Source organism: Saccopteryx bilineata, chromosome 1 (assembly GCF_036850765.1).
Source record: "Saccopteryx bilineata isolate mSacBil1 chromosome 1, mSacBil1_pri_phased_curated, whole genome shotgun sequence".
NCBI lineage: Eukaryota > Metazoa > Chordata > Mammalia > Chiroptera > Emballonuridae > Saccopteryx > Saccopteryx bilineata.
This window is the reverse complement of record NC_089490.1, coordinates 160,262,235-160,283,933: the sequence shown is the minus strand read 5'-3', so window position 1 is coordinate 160,283,933 and position 21,699 is coordinate 160,262,235. Positions and strand designations below refer to the sequence as shown.

The 21,699-nt window shown below is 45.9% G+C and overlaps 1 protein-coding gene across 20 annotated transcripts in view; it reads right to left on the bottom strand.

The window, feature by feature from the left end:
• HMBOX1 (homeobox containing 1) overlaps positions 1 to 21,699 on the bottom strand; it is a 258,216-nt gene that overhangs the window by 2,452 nt on the left and 234,065 nt on the right. For 3 of the 20 annotated variants that reach the window (XM_066278607.1, XM_066278606.1, XM_066278609.1), the window contains 5 exons: positions 15,540 to 15,622; positions 13,364 to 13,459; positions 12,438 to 12,532; positions 12,140 to 12,211; positions 1,710 to 10,612 (listed from right to left, as the gene is read on the bottom strand). In XM_066278607.1, the coding sequence (XP_066134704.1) occupies positions 10,475 to 10,612; positions 12,140 to 12,211; positions 12,438 to 12,532; positions 13,364 to 13,459; positions 15,540 to 15,622 (484 nt within the window). In that variant the 3' untranslated portion in view covers positions 1,710 to 10,474. The other 17 variants (XM_066278608.1, XM_066278611.1, XM_066278612.1 and 14 more) reach the window with 12 other exon arrangements.

The window sequence follows — 21,699 nt, the reverse complement described above, 5'->3', positions numbered from 1 at the left end:
TCTGATCTTGCTTCACCCCTGCCGGTGACGGCCTTTTGAGCCCTTGTGAGCAGACAGCCTACACCACAAACACAGGGAGAGAGACAGGGCGGTGGCCAGGGCTCTGGGCGCTGACAGCGGCAAGGGCATCTCTGTGTTCCAACTACGACACTGACTCTGCCCTGCGGGACCTGGGTGCGCTGGCAGCTGCTCCTCCTTCCTCACTCAGGAGCTAGGGACTCTCTAAGCAGGCTGTACACTCTGACCAAGACCACAACTCTATCAACAGAAACACCCCTAAAAAAGAAGCACGGGAGAGCGACAGAGCCAGCCCTGCGGGGTAGTGGTGCTGCCGCGTGCCTGCCCTTGCTCTGCCTGCAGAACACTGGGACTGGCATGGGGGCGCCCCTGCCCTCCCCTGAGGGCTAAGTGCAGGGTAGGGAGGGGAAGGGGACAGGGCACCGCAACTCTGGCAGGTTCCAGAGGTCTGTAACTTGCTTAGGCACTTAACATAAATAGAAATTGACCCTTGGGAGGTACTGCACACCCAGGGGCATGGCCGTGGAAGCAGGGAGCCCGCGGGGAGTCAGAGAAGGCTGTGGGCTCTTCCAGGGGAGGCAGCTAGGATGCTCTTGGCGTGTTCTGGCAGAGACAGCGGCCCACCTTGTGGCCCAGGTGAGTCAGGACACGGGGGGAGGGGGGATCAGGGTGGGGAAGGCTGGCGCCTGCTCTAGACACACGGCCACAGGGCTGAGGGTGACATGCGGGCTGCACAGACTTGCTTTCTGTTCTCAGGATGAGAAAGATTACTAGGAAAAGAAGAGGCCTTCGAGAGGAGTGTTCTGACAAAACCAGCGATCAGTAGGGAAGCACTGGGAAGAGCAGCTCCCCTGCCACCCCCAGCAACTTTGGCTTTGGTTTCGCAGTGCCCGTGACCAGAGCTGCATCGTCACGGGTTCACTGACACAAACGGACTGAGATGCGGTTTTCAAGGCCAACAACCAACACTCTCGAAAGGAGCCCACAGCTGAGCTCTCACCCTCGTTCAATCCGCTCTAATGTATGTGCTGCCCACCCCACCACGAATCTGGCATAAAAACAAGAGTTCAATGTAATATCACTAGAGTGGCTGCTGTTTACATTAATACAGCACTAATGTCGTTTTGTTGCCAGTTTAATAGCTTCAGTGAATGATGAAGTGGAAAAATGACCCTCGCAAGTTTATGCTAGGCTCTTAGTTCCAGTAAAGTGAACAGAATGGAGAGGGTTCTGTGCTCGCAGGAAGTCAGAAAATGAGACCGAGATTGAAACCTGACCTGGAAGTGATAGGAAGCTGAAAGAGCCCTCAGGGAAGCATGGTTTTGTGACCGTCCCTGGGTGTGTGTTGGCTGGTGAGGGCCACGTGTCCCTTCTGAGGGACGGGCTAGTGTCCCCACCCCACACGCCACTGGGGTGCCCAGTCTGGACCAGTACTAAATGGGAGGCACAGACACCTTCTTCCCCTAAGAGTAATAACAGGGTAGGTTTTCCTGGTGGGAAAGTTAAGTAGAAACCTGTTAGTTAGCAAATGAAACAAGATGCCTAATTATAGGGACTACCAGTCCCAGTCAGCTGACCTGGTAGACCACTCACAGGGTCACTCCAAATGGGGCCTTGCTCCTGGGGTGGTATTCACTCTCTTGGGTTTCATTGATGCCCAGGGCAGAGCAGAACCACTCATTTTTGAGAGAGTGGGGTGACCATGAAATTTTAGTCAAGTCTCTGGTCTGCTTGGACTCCCATGTCCCTAAACAGTCACCGTGCCACCACACGAACCCCTTTGCTGCATGTGGCTATTTTGAGCCCAAACCTGAATCTCTCCATGTACCTGCTGCTTCTGGCCACAGCGACTCCTGAGCAGCCCCAGGGAGCCCAGAGCAGGGCAGACTCAGAGACAAAATAGACATTCTAGGGCCTCCAGCCTCCACAAGTACTGGCCCAGCCACACTGCCTCTCCTGACTGTGACGGGAGGGACAGCAGAATGAGCTGGAATGGCTTTTGCCAAACATTGTGAAACTAGCAGGATGCCTAAAGGTGACAGGTACTGAGAACACGCTAGAGAGGCTGAACAGAAAGAAAACAGGAAGCAGATCCTGCAATGTTCTCTGCCTCAACTAACCAGAACCCACACCAGCGCCAGGGAATCCCACCCCCGAGCTCAGACTGTGAAGCCTTCCTCCCCAGGAGAGGGCACGCCCTGCACAGGAGGCTCGCTGTGCTCCTGTGGCCCTCACTGAGGACCAAGGCCAGGGGAGGGGTGATCAGTGTTTAGATTGTCCTGGTGACACTGGTGTCAGAGGGAATCGAGCACAGAGGGTGACGGCAGTGTGCTGGTGGGGTGCATCCAGCACCATCCCACAAAGTGAAATGGGTAAAATGCGGTGGTTTCCCTCCGAGCAGCGCTGGGCAGACTGCAGTCTCCTCCGTTAACATCCTCCTGCTGGAAGAAACCACGAGGGCGGTGCGGTGCGGCTCGGCTCAGGGCCTGTGCCTTTTCCAAAATCAGCGAGGCAGCAGCAGCTCCCTCACGGTGCCCGGCGCCCACGACGCGCTCAGTCAATGTCGGGCTGTATTGGGAGCTCAGATTTTCTGGGAGGTCTGCATGTTTGCCTTGTGTAGCATTATGATCTAACATGACAGCCTCTTTAGTTTCTTGTAAGAACAGTTTACTGTCTTTTCTCCCAAAAATACATATTTCCTGGGTAAGCACTACCTATATTTTCACTAATTTTGGTGAGATGGTTTCATTTATTTTTTTTTTTAGTGAGGGATGCTGATGGTAAAGGACTCTGGGCAGGGCGTTCTGAATGACTGAAGTGGCCTGAGACATCTGGGAAGGGAAATGTCTTGCCAACTTGTTCTTCTTAAGTAGCACTCATTAGGCAGCACAGTTAGTACTCTGATCCCTAAAATAGATTGTGTTAAGAGGTTTTAACTGCAATGATAATTCTGTTTTCTCTGAATGTGAGCAGTCAGAACGTTCCGCTGCTGTCCGAGCATGTCTCACAGCACTGCCGCCGTCGGCTTCAGATAGGTTTTCAGTTCTGATGGAGAGTTGTCTTTTAGCAGCTGGGCAACTGAGAAAATGGATGGGGTACTCTTTGGGGTCATAAATCCATATTCTCCCCAACTGTCAGAAGACGGATGGGAGCCCCCTGCAAAATTTTCATGACTTCACATGTGCTGTGTGGGGCAGGGGGCTGGCAGGTGCTTTCAGATCTCACAGGAAGAGAAGCAGTGAGTAACAACCTTTCATGGCATTACTTTCCTGGTCTGACCGAACTGGACATTGGACTATAGTACTTCAAGGGGAACAGTTTTGAAAACTCCAAGACAGAACCTTTTTCCAATTCTGTGTGCTTGGGGGTTGGGGGAGCAGCCTACCTCAGCATGTTCATACACTGGAGTTTAGCTAGCATCTGGGTTAGGGTTCCTTCTGGTATGTGCACAGGGGAGGAGCCGTATGAAGATGAGCAGGAAACTAGGAACAAAAGCAGGAGCTGTATTTTCTTTGGTGCCTCCTAACTGGCCCCAGGGCATCCAGGCCTCACCAGCTCATGCATGCTTGTGCAGACACGCCTGACCAGCACCTGAGGGGAGAGCCCAAATGCAGCTGTTCCAGAGAAAGGCTAGAGGGCAAGCCCCAGGGTGAGAGCAGTGGCCGACTGGGCGGGGGACTGGGCGTGGCCGAGACCACACACAGTGCTGGACCCTGGAGTGGAGGGAAGAGGAGGGAAGCAATTGGGAGGGAGACACAGGCCTGGGCCTGTGCTGGGCAGACAGGCTTGCTGACCACAGCGCCACACCTGTCTGTGACAGGGTGTGAGAAGGCCAGGGTGGGCCTTGCGCATCCTTCTCCGTAACATTCAGACATAAATGTCTGGGCTCTGTTTCCACCTCGCAGCGGTTTAGAGCTCACGTGTGCTTATGTATGTTTGTGTCCTATGATCCATGAGGAAAACCCTATTTAACTCACATGTGAGCACCTACTTGATACATACTTTCAGATAGTGAAGGCAATGCAAATGTCATGTAACCAAGGAAACATGTAAACTTCTAAGGGACTTGTTAAGCAGCAAATGGCCTCAAGTCCAGCCAACGCAATACATGAGCTGGTTAGCAAGCTGGACAGAGGAACCAGGAGGTCTGTCCGTGGCTGACTCAGTTTGGGATTCTGACTATAATTTCTGCCAAATGTGAAGCAGTGTGTGAGAGAGGCTTCAAACACTTTAGAAGTCAAGTAGGGAGCCATAATCAAAGGCTTCCATTTTGGAGCTGAAATAACTCCAAATCCTCCTCTGCCACTTAGGAGAGGACACAGACACCATGCCATTATTTTGGTTTACTGAGCTGCTGTTCCCAATGTTCCTGGGAGCACTCGTGCTAAAAGGGAACAGGGAATGGGAGAGCTGCCATTTCTAGTCACATAAAGGACAGAAATCCTTTTAATTATGACCATGCCAATCTACATCTTGCTAAAACAGCTAATTACATGTCAGGAGGACACTCAGTCATTCAGAACAATTGTCATTAGATTTTTTATATACTTATTCTATGCCACCCCCTCAATTACCATGGTTACAATTTGAAAGGATTCAGGCAACCTTCACTTGATCACAGCACAGCAATGTGCATCCGAGAGTTAATTATGGCTGTATGGAGCCACTTTTATTTTAAAGAGAGAAGCTGAAAATGCAGCCAGCATCTGGGATGCCTGAAGTGAGAGCCGGGCCGTGTGCACACGCCCTGCCCGGTCGGCGTGGGGTGGCCCTGCGAGGCTCAGACACACCAACGGGGGGACAGCACTGGGGCACACTGAACTGAAAACCTGCTAAGTAAAAGGGACATTGGGAGAGGAAGGCCAAGCCCCCGCAGAAGGAGCCAGCACCCTGAGAGCACGGAAGGCTCATGAGGTGATGCTGTGACAGGTGTGGTGAGCTGTCAGGGCATAAGAACGCCAGTGAGCTTTCACCTGAATGGATCTAGTTCTACTCACTGCTTGGTCCCAAGTCTCAGAGAAGAATGACAAAAAAAGGAGTTCAGGGACATGCACGGTTATAATCCAAGGCCTCCTGACACCTCCGGGCTCCAGGGCTGGGAGGAGAAGGGGGAGATCCGCAGGGCGGCGAGACTCCGCCTCTCTTCCCGGCTGGTTCTTCTGTCTGGGTGACGACAGCACCCCAGTGCTGCAGAAACTGGGTTTCCCAGATCATTAGCTTTCTGTTTGCTGCTATTTCTCATCCCCACCAAGAAAGAAGGATGCTAAGAATGGAAACTTCTCAATTTATAAACTAGCTTTTCAATGTCCACAGACATGGACAAAGTTGTGCCTCAGAGATGAGTGAGTCCACCGTCGGCCCTCTAAGACAGCGAGAGCAGTGGCGTGTCCCTTTCAGGTGTCGAGGGTTAAGAACAGCTTCTCTGAACATAACGTGTCTGTGAGAGGAGTTTCTCTATTGGGCAAAGGACTCTGAGACGTGATGTATTGACAGGCCCTCCTCACCACCTCAGTATGGCAGCTCTGAGAGCAGTGAGGACATCCCTCCTTTTCGGAGCAGCCGTCTCTTGAAAAGGAGACCACAGTACAAAAAGAAAAGGGTCTCTGCCTGTCAGCATGCCACCATCAGAGACCCCAAAAACCTTCTGTTCTCATTCTGGTGCAGTGCCTTTCACCTGGATAACTTAGCTACCACTAGGTCAAGAATATTAGACATGGAAATTGAAGAAAACAGTAAGAGGGTTTTCAGGGCATGCAGCTCAGTTTGCCAAATTCACTATGGCTGACAATAGATCCCCAAGTCCTGAGAACGCCTCCTTGCTATTTAGAGAGCATACAAAAAGGAATGTATTATATGGTAATTCCCACCCCGCCTCGGTCCCAAAGCACCCCCACCCCCACCCCACAAAGATGTCACCAGCAGGAGGTGGGCAATGTGCCCACCTTTCACTCGGGAAATCCTGACAAACAAATCCGGCTCAGTAAAGCTATCAACGGACTTGGCTGGTCTCAGTGTAGCCCCAACAAATGCAGTAGTAAAACATCACTAATAATCACAACAAAATGACAAAACCCATCATCACGCTGACATAAGATTGAAATCACAGACAGAGATAACACAGAAAACCAACCCACAATGCTGAGGGTTAGGACTAGTTGCAGAGTGCTGCTGACCACAGGGTCATCAACAAGAAAAATTATTGCCTAACAATCTGTGGAGGCTCATTGGGGAAGAATACTCTGGTGGTTCTCTGAACAACAAAAAAAGGCGGAGTCATGAGTTAAAGGGGAAGACTGCTTCTAACCAAACCCTTCTTAAGACCAAAGAGAGTAAGGGCGAAGTTCACATTTTGAGGACGGGTTAGGAGATCACTTATGAATAAGGGACTATTTCCACTGTTATGGGCAGAGAAAATGTAGCTAGCTGGTCAGTGGAATATGTAGGTGGTCAAAACATTGGGCTGCAAGACAAGAAGGTGTGTTTGTGTGCAGAGAGGGCCATGCTGTGGGAATAAACTGCAGCCAAGAAGCCAGCTCCAGACAAGGCCTTCGTGCCAGGCCCAGAGGGAAACGGGGGAGCTGTTCACAGACGGAGAGGGTGGGGCCGAGGTTTCTGATGAAACAAGCAAGTCTCCCTACACTTGGTACCTGACAGTAGAATCCAGAAGGGAAGGTTACAGAGACAAAGGCCACACAGGGAGAAAGGAACAACTGTATTTGTGAACTCAACTAGTTCTTTCGAGGTAAAAATTTCTGGGAATCTGGCCCCACAGAGCTGCTGCTGACTGGACAGCCGCCGTCAGAACCGGAACTGGAGTAGGGTCTGCAGCATTGGTGGTGTTCAGTGTTTATGCGCTTCTTCCTCATTCATCTTTTTAGGTGGTACCTTCACTGAGCTGAAGTAACAGGTGCCCTGAAAGGGTCTTCCTGTTTGGAAATGTAGGGGCAGGGCTGTCCCGCCCAGAGACAGCGTGGGCAGTGTGCAGATTCCCCAAGGAGGTAGAAGGCAACCACACTGACCCCCCCCCAAAGGAGAGATTGTAAAGCAAACTGCCTTAGGGGCATGCCAGCGCTCGACTGCTGAAACAGCCAGCATGTCTGTCTGGCGCTCGCTGGCTGTGGAAGGGCTCGGGTAGAAGAGTGCTCTGGCCTCCATCGAGGGTTCGAGTCTTTGATAGGCAGACATTTTATTAGATGGTCCATCTTTAGAAGGTCCCTTTGTAAGGCTGTGTTTAAGAAGGGTAGGAAGGAAGAGTACCCATGTGACCCTATTAGTAATTTAATGAAATCTTACAAAAAAAAAAGCCAGTTACATGAACTGCTGGCAATCCCCCCCCCCCCCCCCACCGTTAGTCTCCCTCACCCAGGAAGCAGCAACCCCGGAAGGAAGTTCATCACGAACTGAGAGAGAAGAGGCAGGAACAGCCGAAGAGCACAGCGTCGGGTTAAGGGCCCGGCTACTTCCCCTTCAGTAAGAGACTAGTTTAGAGTTTCTATTTTAATATCACCTCGCAAACCTAAAAAAGCTTAAGAAAAAAAATTACTAACAAAGATACTACAAATTAGTGGCAACACCATATGCCTTTATAGTAACTACAGTAACCTGGACGAGACAGTGGAACTGAACTTGGTAGCAAACAAAAAACCATGGCAGATTTAAGTGTAGGCCCCAAAGAACTAGATGTTTTACTCTTGGTGAAAAAGCAAAAGTTGTATGTAAGGCAGTGAGTCTTAAAATCAAGCCAGCAGTCTTCTTTAATGAAAGAATTCTGGGTGCAAGATCCCCTCCTCCTCTGGCCCCTGCTAACACCGATAGATGCTCTCCCTGCAGCAGACACACCCTGTCACTTTCCCCAGACTGCCAGATAGGGTCTGGGACTGCCTTCACAGTCATTCACTCTTCTTTATTCTCTGTCTCTCCCCTTGCTCCTTCCTTAAAGGTCTTAAAACAATTAAACCTTTTAGCTCTCCTCTGACAATCAACTGTGGTTCTTTAGAAACTGCAGCTGTCTCAATAGTTTGAGTTCGTTTCTTTAAAAAGACCAGCAAGAACAAATGATACTAGCAATCCCATCATAAAGAAGCTATCAATTATAATGATCGCCTTAGAATAATAAATCATGGATGTGGCTTGTCAGACAGTGTATTTTTCTCTCTCCTTCTCCTTCTGATTCAGCCTAGAATAAGCCCACAAAATTCCACTGAAATGGAAAGATACAGTGTTATATTTCTTCTAAGTAATATAAAAGGACAGAAAGATAACACAATCTCCTAATTGAAATAAAGTCAAACACACCAGGAAAGAAAATGAGCAGGTGGATCATTCCTGAGAATAACAAATGCTACTCTTGAATTGGTTGGTTCAAGTAATACAGTAAAACAGAAAAGGTTACTCCGTTCTACTTCAATTCTTGGAAGATGAAAAACTATATACACTCCCCCCCCAACCCAGATCCATGGATAACAGGAGGCCAGACCCTGCCGATAGCTCTTTAAAGTCACAGACCCAAACAAAGTGGCATTTTCATGTCCCTCAAAGGCTTCCTCACACCGACATGAGCAGGACTTAGCACATGAGCAGGATTAGCAGACACAGAGCTGGTCTCATCAGCATGTGCCTTCAGTGGACTCAGACCAGCTAAGAACTGGTGGCTATGCAGTATCTCACTAACGAGAAAGAAAAAGGAAGGTCAGGAAGTCTCACTCTCAGTGGTTTTAAGTTGACTACATTTGATGGGGGAGGAGGTAAGGAAATGGCACCTTCTTTCTATCTTAGAAATCGTTTCCAGGTACGGACAAAAGACCAAAGCCCTGCTTAACAGCCAGCCCCCCGAGTCCCCTGTAAACAAGGTTTCGCTGTACACAGACAGGAGAGATGGGATGAGGCAGGCACACCCTGTGCTGACACACTGTGACAATGTGGCAGTAATCGGGATGCCGAGACTGTGTTCATACAAGGCCAGCTGATGTAATTTTCTTTGATGCATGAATACTTCATCATTTTGCTACCAGATGACAAGGTGATCACAGGGTGACTTTATAACGCAAGTTCACTGTTTGGTATTTTGAGTTCTCAAAATGAAAAAAAGATTTATCAAATATAAATATCTCTAAAAAGTAACAAAAGTGCTACATATGTGACCAAGGAAAAAAATTCCATTAGTTACTGCTGCTTAAAGTAGATTAAACTTTACAAACATTACCACATCCATTATCAATATGGCTTCCAATTATTAAATAAATTGCCTGTAGCAACACAGCTTTTCACACCTCTACAAGGCTAGAGTAAAGAGAACACCAAAGCAGTCCGTCTGGTCCCACCTCACAGACCCACCCCTCATGTGGCAGACGTCCCGTTTTCTCTGCACCCATTTAGAAAGTGTTTGCATTTGTGACAGCCAGTCAGCAAATCCCACTACAAAGTCCTCTACCAACCTCTGACATTGGGGGGCTTCAGTTAATGGATACAAGACTGAAAGCTCATCCACTCACTTTTCACCTTAGCTTCATCCTTGAAAGACCTGTTTTGGCAGCAGGGAAAGGGAGCAGATAGGAGGCAAAGCACTTCCAGGATGACCTCCAGCGCTCCTCCAGGTAGGCACACACTGGAGCTACGTCTAACATACAGTGGTTCTGAGAACTGGACTCAGTGTCCATCATACATTCAGCTCATGATTTTTCCAATGCCTCTCAAGCTGGGTTATTTTTTTAATGACTTCTATTTTTGTCTTTTTTGTTTTGATCATGGTCCCAAAGGTAGAAGGCAGTATTTTATCTACTAAGTTACATAGCTGATGAGAGGAATGGATGTCTGTGTCAGGCATGTTAACATCAACCACAATCTGAGATCAAGTTTTCCCATTGACACTCTTAGCACAGCACCCAAAGTAGTAGAATCTAGCCACAGTGTGACTATTATGAGGCACGGCTTATTGCAGCTGGAAATCAATTCTCCCCTCTCCGAGGTGGGGGTTCCAGTGTCCCTTTTAGTCTGCGGACACTCCCCACGCGGTGTCTGTCAGTCCTGGCCGCACTACCTCAGCTTGCATCCTGTCAGTCTCGAGGAAAGAAGGGGTACAGACGAGTGTTAAGGAATCTAAAGGTGCCCAAGGTTTTACACAGAGCTAACATCTGAGAACTGAGGTCTATCTAAATACCTGGAAGCACTTTCTTGGAATGCTAAGACAGAGCAGCAAGATTTTCAAGCCTCGGGGGCTGGGAGAGGGAGGTTTGGTTGGTTGGTTGCTTATTATTTACTGGGAGTTAATACTGAGAGAGTAAGTATATGCAAAGGCTGAGGGCACCATGCCATCTTCACAGAACAAGAAGACCCTAACGGCTAACTGACATACAAGAAACTGCAAGTTATACTGTAAGAACACGTGTTAAGGACCGAGGAAAGTCTGCTAAGGTGCTACGTCTAAACTAAGTTAACTTCTGTGTTCACCCCTCCCTGATCAGTCGTCATCCAGGGCCTCTGTCTTGATTTCGTTGGCTCCTTGTCGGGCCAATGCCAAGATAGTGTGGTTGACTGCTGCCATTTCCACAGCTAATGAGATGGGGTCTTGGTGGTCACTATGGCTAGTGCTGTCATCCTAGATGTGCAGAAATAAGAAACAAGTGTTATTAGTGGACTGGTAAAATTCTCTAGCTCATAGAAAGGCATGCTGGGGGCACAGGAGGCAGAACATCTGGGGGCGGGCACAGTGGGGGAGGGGCTCGTGGTAGCGTGGAGGTGAAATCTATTTATGTAGACACTGAATGGATATAGATTCAGAGACTTCCGGTTTACAGTTTTATGATTCAACAAATAAGCACAAAAATATTTTCTCTTGCTCAGGACTGTATTCCTTCTTTCAGGAAGATTGCTGGTGATGATCAACAAACCTGGCTCATTACAGTTTTGTGAAAAATAGATCGCTAGTCATTGAAGGCCAGACTAGTGAGCTATCGGACTCTGCACTGGGACTCTTACAAACACTATAGGTTATTAGAATCCATGGTATCTCTCTCTACTGAACTGAGAAGACTAGACAAAAAGCTAAACAGACACCAACATCTTACAGAGAAAAACACATTTTTGTTTTAAAAAAAATCTCAATTACAACAGGACAGGACGTAGAACAGGTGTAAGGCAGCTCCCCTGCGGTGAGGCTCTCCCCGACACAGCTGGAGGGTCACACTCAGAGCTGAGGGCTCTGGGCAGTGCAGGTGGTGCACAGGCCCAGAGCAGTGTTACAGATACGGGCAAGTCTCCCACCTGTCACATCTTCAAGGGAACTCTGAGTATCAAAAAGCTCTGGAGAAAGAGTAAGACCCTGGGGGGAGGGAGGATGTGGTGCCCTAGGGCATCTGGATAAAAAGGTGGAAATGATGGGCCTACACTGGCAGGTTGATAATAACAGCAACATTTCCAGATGGACTTATAGAACATTCTCTTGAGTAAAATGTGGAGCTTCAACTTGGAGCCCTAAAGAGAAAAAGGGCACTTGGGGAAACGGGTCCACGGTCCATTCCCACTGTCCAGGACTGGCTGCAGGGCTTCAGAGAGGGTCGTGCGGAACCGCGTGCGCACACACACGGCCTGGCAAGCAGGCTGCAGAGTGGGAGGCAGAGGGAGAACACCGTGGGCCATATTCCAGGGCCAGCTGAGGAGCACGGCGAGGGAGTCTTACACAGCAGTTTCCTTTCTGGGTTCAGGAGAAGAGACCATATTCCAAATGGAAATGAATTTTAAATCCTATAAAATTTTTAATGAAATCTGTGAACAGATATGTGGGGGAAAATTTCCCTCATTCTTAGTTACTGAATTTTTCCATCCAGTGGCTACAATTAAATATATTTCCCCCCAAACAATGAAGACTAAGTAGGGTGAGGCGAGAAGACATGCATTCATGAGAGAATGTGTGTGTCACTGTGCCAGACTCTGGAGAGAGCCACTCATCGCAGCACGAGGGCCCGCGCTGTGGCAGGCGCGGAGGGCGGGACCTCCACTGTGCACTGCGTGTTAAGGCTTGGGTTTCGGCTACTCAGCAGCCCCTAGTGGCTCTCAAAGATCGAGTGTGTGTGTGGTGAATAGTGGAACTTGCTTGTTTGGGTCAGATCTTCCTCTCTTCTTCTACCTTCTCTGCTTCTCTGCCTCCCTCTGAACTTCTTCCCTCCTCCTCCTCCCCATTGCGTACTTGCCAAGTGTCCTGTTGTATGACAATAAATCCATGTGGGTGAATAGCGATAATTCAACAGGACAACTGAATCTTATCACATTCCTTTCTTATTACATGAAACTCTAGACATACGAGTACAGTAGAGGGACATCAGATCGTCTCCTCTCCCCCACCCCATTCCAAACGCACCCACAGAACTGAGTTGTCATATTGTCCCGCCCACTCTGCACCCGAGAACCTCGGCTCAGCCACTCACCTGCTCTGAGTAGTCATTTCCATCAACGTCATCACTGTTGGAGTGGCCTCCTGGACTCTGGACATCTATCCCATGACTCTCCAGGATTGCTGCTTCTTCGAAAAAAGCAAATAGATCCCTAAATTTTCTGTTATATCATCATAATGGTCTAAACGCTGAATTACTTTTTTGTGTTGAGGAATTAGAGTTCCCTATGTCTTGTTTCTTTTGAATTGCAGACAGGTAGGATCAGCTACGCAGGGCGAGGGAAGGGCCCTCTGCCATCCTGGGGTCCTGGGGCCCCTGCTGCCGCATGCTACGTTTGAATGGCTGACTTTTAGGTGCTTTCTACACTTACCAACTAATGAGACAGACCTCTTGTCTGGTGGTTCTAAGAAGCGTTTGAGATTTGTAATGATGAGATGAGTAAGTTTATAAATGAGATATAATTTTAAAAGCTCAAAACCAATCGCCCACCTTGATTTCATCAATTCGCATTTCTTAAACTTTCTTTTATTTAAATCTCTGTCTTTTGCTATGTTCTCTAATAAGATTCCTTCATTCTAATTCTAATAATCAGATGTTTCTTAGTGTAGAAGTCATAGCCCAAGAATAACAAAGAAGCTTAGGAATCGAACCGTACTCCCTCTCTCAAGAGCTTACAAGTACCTTTCATGTGCACCAGAGGAGTGACTGAGACCGTGTCTAATTCTAGATCCCAGGACATTAAGAACAATGACTTTTAGGAAAAATAATATAACAAAGAGTTTAAATAATACAACTTTGGGTTATTAAAAATACAAAGAAGAAAAACATAAGGGCAATTCTTAGTAGGTTTAGAATTTACGGTAGGTAACTCAGAGCTGCAGTTCTAAACTGCAATCCCTCCCAAACCAGCCCGCCGTCCGCCGCTGCGGTGAAGGAGAGCAGCCTCTCGGGCACATTACCGATGTTGGCTCTCCTCTTGATCTCCTTCCGCCTGTTGGCAAACCAATTATATACTTTCAGGGAGGTAACTCGTTCCAGGTCTGACAGTTTCTTGCCTGTAAATGCATGCAATGAAATTCATATAACCTGTATCCGAGACTAGTTTTAAGGACTAATACTTTCCTTTTTTAAAAGTTCTTTTTATCGCAGGAATAACAGATACAGGGAGTTTTTTCCTTTTTGCATCACCTAATACAATGTTCACATACAAATAATTAAATACTGTATTAAAAAGGTATAAGATGCACCCTTTTCCGAAAACTTTGGGGTCTAAAAACTGGATGTCTTATACAGTGGTTACAGATTTTTTTACTTGCATTTTCTGTTTTTTTTTTACAGTGATGAGCTGTATTAATTTTATGATGAATAGAACTTGAGCTAGATAACTTTATGTAATACATTTTTTTCAAATTTCAGGCCCCCAAATTAAGGTGTGTCTTATACATGGGCACGTCTTACACATGGGGAAATACGGTAAATACACAAATAGCAATGAGTAACATAAAATGCTTGTATTTAGAAAGCTATACAATATTAAAGAATTCCAATATTAAATACAATCTTAAAGACTTCCACAAAATCAGTCTGCTTGGGTTTAAAGTTCACATCATAGTACAGAGAGACTTCATTTAATTAGCATAATTCTAAATGAATATGCTATTCTTTAGCATGTTTCCAGGTAGCTGAAGTTTACTTACATTTTTAAGACCTTGCGTTAACTAGTTTCCTGCGTTTTTAGGACAGAGGATATTGTTCCCATTTTCTTGGAGACTAAAGGTTGCTCTCACCGTTCTTACTGTAGCTCTGCTGGGGCCCAACACCGTCAGGCTGCACTTGAGACTCACTGTCTTTGCTGTCATTGTGACTTCTCCTAGATAGCACCATGCTGACCAGCAAGGACCCACCAGCACCTTCCCTTCCCTCCCTTCCCTCCACTGTCCTTTTCTGTTTCAGCTTTGAATCCACAGTGGGTGGAGACACCAGGAAACAGGTTGGAGCCTTGCTGATCTAGGGGTAACGTGTTCTCCAGAAAGAGTTTGAGTTCTTACAGTTCTAGGGCTGGGAATTTGCTTGTGTGAAATAAGGGTTTAGGTGCTACAGGAGCTGAATTTGTAGGCTCTGGACTGCTAGCAGTCTGGCTTCCAGCTGAGGAAGAATACATTACTATTTAATTATTATAAAGCATTTATATTTTCATTTATAGCTTTTAAGCCAATCAAATTAACCAGCCAAATGGAGCTCAGCTGGGTCATCTTAACTGAGAATAATTTCTGGTAACAAAAACTGTACAATGTGGAATATCTTAGCACATAGAAGAAAAGACGTGAGTGTTTAAGTGGCCCTGGTGACTTGCATGAGAATAGGACTTCAGGATGGAACTGTCCTACGTTCTTCTGAGCTAAGCAGAAACCATCCCAGTATGGGAAGGAGACAGAAGTCAACTCCAAAAAGAATTCTTTCTTCAGGTAGAAATAGAGAATTACATAATTTACAACAATTAAAAAAAAAATCTATCTTGGCCCTGGCTGGTCGGCTCAGCGGTAGAGTGTCGACCTGGTGTGTGGATGTCCTGGGTTCGATTCCCAGTCAGGGCACACAGGAGGGGTGACCATCTGCTTCTCCACCTCACCTCCCACTCTTCCTTTCCTGCAGCCATGGCTCAATTGATTCGAGCATATCAGCCCCGAGTCCTGAGAATGGCTCTGTGGACCCTCTGTCTCAGGCACTAAAAATAACTCAGTTGTGAGTATGGCCCCAGAAGGGGGTGGCCAGGTGGATCCCAGTCAGGTGCTTGTGGGAGTCTATCTCTCTATCTCCCCTCCTCTCACTTAAAAAAAAATCTACCTCAATCTTTTCATTAATAACCTTGCTTAAATATTTAAAATGATTTTGGAATTGATATTTTTAAGATAGATTTAAAATGATAGTCTTTAAAAAATAGTTTTAAGATCTCAGGGACACTCCCTGGAAACTCCCACGTGGACACATCTGGTGTGGAGTATGGCCCTCCCATCCCTCAGTATAGGGTTTGACCGGGTCAGGCATGACTCCACAGAGGAGCTGAGAGCTCCTTGCTGGACTTAGTGAGAGGAGACCTGGCGTCCTAAACACAGACCCAAGGCCGAGCTGCCTTACCTGGCTTCTGTATAACAGCATTGCAAGCGTTTGCGATTTCTTCTCTCTTTGCTTCATCTGGGTATTGGTTCTCATTGAAGTAACTACAGAGGCAACCAATTAAAACACAGATTGTCACCTTTTAAAATGTGATCACATTACAACACTAGTGCACTGAAAAGTATTTTCTTTCTTAGGCTGTGACATTGGAGCGTCTAGCTCAAGCTGTGCAGTGCAGTCTCCTCCGCGGGTGGAGACGCCTGTCCTGCGCAGTCTCCTCCGCGGGTGGAGACGCCTGTCCTGCGCAGTCTCCTCCGCGGGTGGAGACGCCTGTCCTGCGCAGTCTCCTCCGCGGGTGGAGACGCCTGTCCTGCGCAGTCTCCTCCGCGGGTGGAGACGCCTGTCCTGTGCTGTCTATGGTGCAGCCACTGCTCTCACGTGGCCGCTGCACTCTTGAAGTGAGGCTGATATGACTGAGAAGTGAACTTTTAAGTTAGAAAATTTAAACAGCTACATATGACCAGTGGCTACTACACTGGACAGCACAGGCCTCGCCAATGGGATGCTTCATTTAAAAATGCCTTTGATATAAAAGTTACCTGTGATGCGTGTGGCTGGCTAAAACCACAGAGTTCTGTTACTGAGGCACTGGTAATAATGGGACTTTTTTTGTGTCACATTGTTTGTAGTAGCCAAAACTGGAAATTACCAATTTTTCATCAATGGGAGAATGGCAGAACAAATTGTGGGACATCTATATTTATACACAGCTATTTAAAAATGTCTAGAAAAAAAATGAGAGCTCTATCCATTGACCTGGAGGGATGTTTATGACATATTCCTAAGTGAGAAAAACAGTCTGCAGAATAATGTGCATGCAAAAATACCGTTATTGAATTTGAAAAATTCCTGTCTCAGTGCACATAAATTTGCATGGATAAAAGCTACAAGAGTACACATCAGGCTGTAAATATTGATTAGTTCATTGTGGGGGGAGGGGATTAGTGGGAGGATGCAAATGTCCCTTTCTTTTTGCCTTTCCCCTATGGCAAACGGCACAGCCGTACTTCCTGCACCTTCTGTACAGTAGCACATAAAAGAAACTGGGTTGACTGAAGCCATCCTTAGCATTATCAGATCTGTGAGACTTTATGTGAGAACAGAATGCTTATTAGTGCTAGTTTTTCTGTCATTTGTGAGTTTAAAAAAAGAAAAAGCATTTTGGTACTTTGAATCTGGAAACTTAAGATCAGGAAGTGATCCTTTGTCAAATTATAGTGCCATTTCTTCAGGGGTTCCCCTCCCCCCACTCTCCTATCTGCATTGGTGGAATGCCATTCTACTGGGAATAAACTCTGGAGGCCCCTACCCCTTCTTGTGAACCCCAAGGCCGACTTCTGACACCACCCCCTCTCCCCAGGGAGTTCCTCCCGAGTCCCCAGACAGCACTAACAGCACCACACCACCCCTCCTTTGCTAAAACCTCATGTCATAGAACTACATCATCCCAGTCTTTTCAACTACCCTCCTCACTATGGTTTCCTGCTTCATTCCATGATTTAAGCATCTCTTCTCACATGATTTTGTGCTATTGTTTTTAGGACTCCAGTGTTCATATTGAGGCTTACTGAGGCTTTTTCAAGTCTCTGTCCCCATAACTGCTCCACTTCCACATTCCTACTGAACTTTATCTTGACTACACTTAAAACGTTGTTTACTTGGACAAAGGTACACGGGACGAGTCCATAAGCCAGCAGCCCTGGCATCAGCTGGGGGCTTGTTAGAAAGGCAGACTCTCAGACTAACCCAGAAATCTGAATTTTGACATGACCTCTGGGTGACCTGAATGCACACTAGCATTGTGAAGCACCAGGTTAATTCATTTATTTAAAATTCAACAGCAACAACAACAAAAGCAGATATTAGACACCTGATATGTGCTTGCACTATACTACAGGTAAAGAAGATAATTAGATAGGTTCTGACTTCAAGGAGTTTACTGACTACTGAACAGAGAGACATACAAATCAGCACACTTGTGGTAAAAGTCCGCAGGTGGCCCACAGGGAGCTCTGCGGGAGTGAAGATGAAGATGTGCTCAGTGTTCTGTGCAGGCGCCTGGAGAGACTTGGCAGAGGAAGTGGCACTGAGTTAGATCTTGAAGACAGGCAGGGGTTAGCAAGGCAGAGAAGAGGAGAAACAGCATTTCATGCAAGGGGAATAGCACATGTGAAGGCAAAGTACAAAAGAGCCTTCAGGATTCTGTGCACAGCTTTGATGAGCCTTGTCTGTTATTTAAGTAGTAAAGACTTCATATCCTGAAACAGAAGTTTTCAAGCCACATGAGAGATGTTCCTATATGTTTTGAAAGATAACGTGTTTTCCAGAATCAACCCTCAGAATTCTACCTCCACAATCTTAAATTCTGAAATCTCCCAATCATCTTTCTGTTTACCTTCTTCTCAATAATTTATTCTTCACCTTCTGTATAACTTTAAATCCCTAATCCCCACATACTAATTTAAAAAACATCTGTTCATAGACTACTGATCTCCTGGTCTCACCTCACAGTTCTTAGCCTGCACTCCAGGGTGGGCCAGATCAACAGTATGCTGAAGGAGATTCTTCGCCTGTCCCATCCCTCCACCACTCCTATCCGCCGACCTCCAGCCCTGCAAAAGCGCCTTCCACTGTTTAGCCTTCTATCAGGGTACCAGGTGTTCCTGGCCAGAGTCATTAACTAAAACTAATTGGTTTTCTTAAAAGTCCATACTTTCAACCTTAGTTGGATTTCTCATTTCTGATAAGAAAACTTTTAGTCTTTTTAATTAAAAATTTTTTTTCAAGTACAGTGGCACACAATATTATATTAGTTTCAGGTGTACACCATAATGATTAAATGTCTATATAACTTACAAAGTGATCAGCCTAGTAAGTCTAGTCCTCAGTTGAAATCATATGAGTATTCATTATTGATTATATTCCCTATGCTGTACTTTATAAACCCATAACTATTTTTATAACTGGAAATTTGTACTAATTCTTAATCCCTTCACCATTTCACTCATTCCCCCAACCTCTCTCTCATCTGACAACCATCAATTTGTCCTCTGTATGAGTTTCTGTTTATTCATTAGATTCCATATGCAAAGTGAAATCATATAGTACTTGTCTTTGTCTTATTTCCCTTAGCATCATACCTTCTAGTTCAACCATGTTGTCAGAATTGGCAATAATTCATTCCTTTTTTATGGTCAACTAATATTCCATTGTGTGTATGTACCACATCTTTATCCATCTATCAAAGGACACTTAGGTTACTTCCATATCTTGGCTGTTACAAATAATGCCAGTGAACATACAGGTGCACATATGTTTTTTTAGAAACTTCCAAATTGGCTGCACCAATTTACAATCCTACCAATGTGCACAAATTCTCTTTGCGTCCTCACCAATACTTGCTGTTTGTGATTTGTTAATAATAGCCATTCTCTACCAGGTCTGAGGTGATATCTCACTATGGTTTTAATATGAACTTCTCTGATAGTGATGTTGAGCAACTTTTCATAAGTCTACTGGCCATCTATATGTCCTCTTTGGAGAGATATCTATTCAGGTCCTCTGCCCATTTTATTTGCTTTTTTGGTGTTAATTTGTATGAGTTCCTTGTGTATTTTGGATATTAACCGCTTATAGGATGCATCTGGCAAACATCTTCTTCCATTCAGTAGACTTTTTGTTTTCTTGATGGTTTCCTTCATTGTGCAAAAATTCTTAAGTATGATGAGTCCCATTTGTTTATTTTTTGTTTCCCCTGCACAGGAGACATATCCAAAAAAACAACACCGCTTAGAACAATTCAAAGAGTTTACTATCTGCCTGACCAGTGGTGATGCAGTGGATCAAGTGTTGGCCTGGACGCTGAGTTCTCAGGTTCAAAACCTCAAGGTCACTGGCTTGAGCGCGGGGTCACCAGCTTCAGTGCGGGATCATCGACATGATCCCAAGATTGCTGGCCTGGCTTCACCATTCCCCCCGGTCAAGGCACATATGAGAAGCAATGAACAAACAACTAACTAAACTGCTCCAACTATGAGTTGATGCTTCTCATCTTTCTCTATCCCCCCCACCAAAAGTTTACTGCCTGTGTTTTCATCTAAGAGTTTTATGATTTCAGGTCTTACATTGAAGTCTTTAATCCATTTTAAATTTACTCTTGTATGTGCTGTAAGAAAGTAGTGTAGTTTCATTATTTTTTTTTGTATTTATCTCCCAATTTTCCCCACTACCATGTACTGAAGAGACTGTTTTTACCCTATTGTATATTATTGCCTCCTTTGTCATAGATTAATTGACCATATAGGTATGGGTTTATTTCTGGGCTCTCTATTCATTTCCATTGATCTATGTGTCTGTTTTTATGCCAGTACTATTGTGTTGATTACTATGGCTTTGTAGTATAGTTTAATATCAGGTGGTGTGACACCTAAAACTTTGTCCTACTTTTTCAACATTGCTTTGGCTATACAGGGTGTTTTTTGTGGTTCCATATACAGTTTTGGATTATTCTAGTTCTGTGAAAAATGCCATTGTTATTGCCTGACCATGCGGTGGCGCAGTGGGTGGAGCATCGGACTGGGATGCAGAGGACACAGGTTCGAGACCCCAACGTCATCAGCTTGAGCGCAGGGTCATCTGGTTTGAGCAAAGCTCACCAGCTTGGACCCAAGGTCGCTGGCTTGAGCAAGGGGTTACTCGGTCTGCTGAAGGCCCGTGGTCAAGGCACATATGAGAAAGCAATCAATGAACAACTAAGATGTCACAATGAAAAACTGATGATTGATGCTTCTCATCTCGCTCTGTTCCTGTCTGTCTGTCCCTATCTATCCCTCTCTCTGACTCTCTCTGGAAAAAAAAAAAAGATAAAAAAAAATGCCATTGTTATTTTGACAGGGATTACGTTGAATCTGTAGATTTTTTTGGGTAGTATGGACACTGTTAACAATGTTTATTCTTCCAATCCATGAGCATGGTATATTTTTCCATTTATTTGTATCATCTTCAATTTCTTTCTTTGGTGTCTTATACTTTTTCAAGTACAGGTCTTTTACCTCTTTGATTAAATTTATTCCTAGGTATTTAATTATTATTTTTTCTTTATTTTTTACAGAGACAGAGAGTGAGTCAGAGAGAGGAATAGATAAGGACACACAGACAGGAACAGAGAGAGATAAGAAGCATCAATAATTAGTTTTTCTTTTTTTTTTTTTTCTTTTTCTGAAGCTGGAAATGGGGAGAGACAGTCAGACTCCCGTTTGCGCCCGACCGGGATCCACCCGGCACGCCCACCAGGGGGCGACACTCTGCCCCTTCAGGGCGTGGCTCTGTTGTAACCAGAGCCACTCCAGCGCCTGGGGCAGAGGTCAAGGAGCCATCCCCAGCGCCCGGGCCATCTTTGCTCCAATGGAGCCTCGCTGCAGGAGGGGAAGAGAGAGACAGAGAGGAAGGAGAGGGGGAGGGGTAGAGAAGCAGATGGGCGCTTCTGTGTGCCCTGGCTGGGAATCAAACCCGGCACTTCTGCACGCCAGGCCGATGCTCTACCACTGAGCCAACCGGCCAGGGCCAATCATTAGTTTTTCATTGCGCTTTTCGACACCCTAGTTGTTCATTGATTGCTTTCTCATATGTGCCTTGACCGTGGGCCTTCAGCAGACCAAGTAACCCCTTGCTCGATCCAACGACCTTGCTGGTGGGCTTTTGCTCAAACCAGATGAGCCCGCGCTCCAAGCTGGCAACCTCGGGGTCTCGAACCTGGGTCCTCTGCATCCCAGTCTGACGCTCTATCCACTGTGCCACCACCTGGTCAGGCTATTTAATTATTTTTGATGCACTTATAAATGGGACTGTTTTATTAATTTCTTTTTCATAATTCATTATTGGTGTATAAAAAGGCAACCAATTTCTGAATATTTTGTATCCTACTACTTTACTGAATCATTTATTAGTTCCAGTATTTTTTTTTAGTGGAATCTTCAAGGTTCTCTCTATATTGTATCATGTAATCTACAAGTAATAACAGTTTTACTTCCTTCCTAACTCGATGTCTTTTCTTTTTTTGTCTGATTGCTGTGGCTAGGACTTCCAATATTATGTTGAATAAAACTGTTGAAAGGGGACATAT